Source organism: Plectropomus leopardus, unplaced genomic scaffold (genome assembly GCF_008729295.1).
Source record: "Plectropomus leopardus isolate mb unplaced genomic scaffold, YSFRI_Pleo_2.0 unplaced_scaffold12024, whole genome shotgun sequence".
Classification (NCBI taxonomy): Eukaryota; Metazoa; Chordata; class Actinopteri; order Perciformes; family Serranidae; genus Plectropomus; species Plectropomus leopardus.
Window position 1 is genome coordinate 1 of NW_024612754.1, and position 1,931 is coordinate 1,931.

Below are 1,931 nucleotides of genomic sequence, written 5' to 3' on the forward strand. Positions count from 1 at the left end.
TAATAATTTATTTAAGTACTTTTTCAAGTAATTTTCTTTTTCCTTTTTTTAACCTTTCTTTTTCTGGCATATTTTTTTGTGTAATTCTATTGTTTTTTCCCCATAATTTCTTGCTGACTTTTAAAGTAATTTCTTCTCAGGTTGCTCCTTTCTTTCCACCCATGATTTTGAAAGAAATCAGGCCATTTTGCTTGACTTTTAAAGGCTGGCACATATTAGAGTATCTGAAAAGAAAATATCAAATAAAAAACAAACAAAAAAAAAACACAAATAGGTCCTTTAAAGAAACATCATATTTTTATTGTTTGCTTCACAATGCGTTCACTAAACTTTTGTTTTCACTGTCGTTGGAGACATTTTTTTATTTTATTAATAGATAAAAACACAAGCAGAAACAAACCAATAGCAAAGAACAACAACTTTTCATCAATCATTTAGTTAGTATTCTCTCCCTCTCCCTCGGCAGCTCTGACGCGAGCCATTCAGTGGTGCATTTACGCGCCTCCTCCCAGGTGTATCTGGGGGCGTACCCCAGATCTCTCTTCGCCTTCTGATAGGAGAAGCTGAACGACGTGTTCAACATGGTGACGAGCTGCCATTTCAGCGGCGGGACGATACGTACGAAAGGTCGCAGAATCATGCACCCGATCTCGATTATGAAGCAGATGGTGTAGAGAAGCCACAGTGGGTACATGAGCTTCTCTTGAATGCTGAAGCCCAGAGGTGACATCACCACGTGGTTAAAGTCTGAATAACTCATGAGCGGTGTGTCGTCGGAAACGAAGTAAAACTTTCCTCCGATGGCGTTTCTTTTTTGTGGATCTTTGAGGCTGCGGGCTGCTTGGAGGTGCGCTGCGGCCACGTTGCCCACATACACAGGATTCACTTGGGCCTCTGGGAGAGACATACGATATAAAACATTCTTGTTTCGTATCCCATCGCCCATGTGGCCCAGCAGGAAGCGGCAGCCCTCCCCGTAGATATACATCGGCCTGAGGGCGCAGGTGGCCAGTCGGCCTCCGTTCTGGAGCACCTCGCTGTGGGCCTGCAGGGTTCGCTCTTCAGCCTCCTTCTTGGTCTTGCTGTAGGCAAACTTCAGAGTGCAGTCGTAAATCATGTCCTCGCTGCCGTTGATTATAGGATCACCTTTCCCATTCGGTCCCATCACCTCGATGGTGCTGGTGTAGATGAAGGACACCACGTTCTCTTGAATACAGGCCTCCAGGAGCAGCTGCGTTCCTGCGAAGAAAACACACTCAAACTGAGTTTACACATGTTTTTAAAAGAATCTTAATCACTATCTAGAGAAAGGCAAACTTTCTTTTACTTCAGTCACAGCAACAAGAAAGTTAGCAGATTAACCTTTTGAGACCTGGATCAGTTTTCATGTGCTGTGTTAAGATTCCTTCACAGTTGTTTAAACTTTCGAAATCTGAGCAAATTGGTTTATTTTCTTTCGAAAACATGCAGAGAAAAAGCACTGAACAACGTGATATTAGTAGCTTTGGAAAATATTTTTTTTTAAAGATAAGGAAAAATGTCCAAAAGACTATATTTATAATCATCATCATTATATATTTCAAAATTATTTTACAAAATTATTAATATTTGAAAGCACTTTTTCCAGGTAATTTTCTTAATTGTTGTTGTTTTTTTTGTTTTTTTTAATATTTATGTACTTTTTTGTGCTAATTTTTGGGCCATTTTGTTTTACGTTGCTTATTGCCCTTTTCCCATGGCTCTGAAAGACATTGAACCAATTTGTTCAGGTTTCAAAGTGTTGAACTAGGAGAGCTGCATCTACACTTTTATTGAGCGATGACTGAAGTTGAAGAACTTAAAAATTATTCAAGAGATGAAAATCATTTAATAGATTTAAATCCATAAGAGAAGAAAGGTGTGAAAATGCCTGAAGTTGAATTACTGAAAGA

The 1,931-nt window shown here is 39.3% G+C and overlaps 1 protein-coding gene across 1 annotated transcript; it reads right to left on the bottom strand.

The window, feature by feature from the left end:
- Positions 1–430: 430 nt before the first annotated feature.
- Positions 431–1,239, bottom strand: LOC121963657 (3 beta-hydroxysteroid dehydrogenase/Delta 5-->4-isomerase-like; the record flags this gene model as incomplete). Its single annotated transcript, XM_042513930.1, has 1 exon — positions 431–1,239. A coding segment is annotated over one exon (809 nt), but the record flags the coding sequence as incomplete, so codon positions are not given.
- Positions 1,240–1,931: the final 692 nt, after the last annotated feature.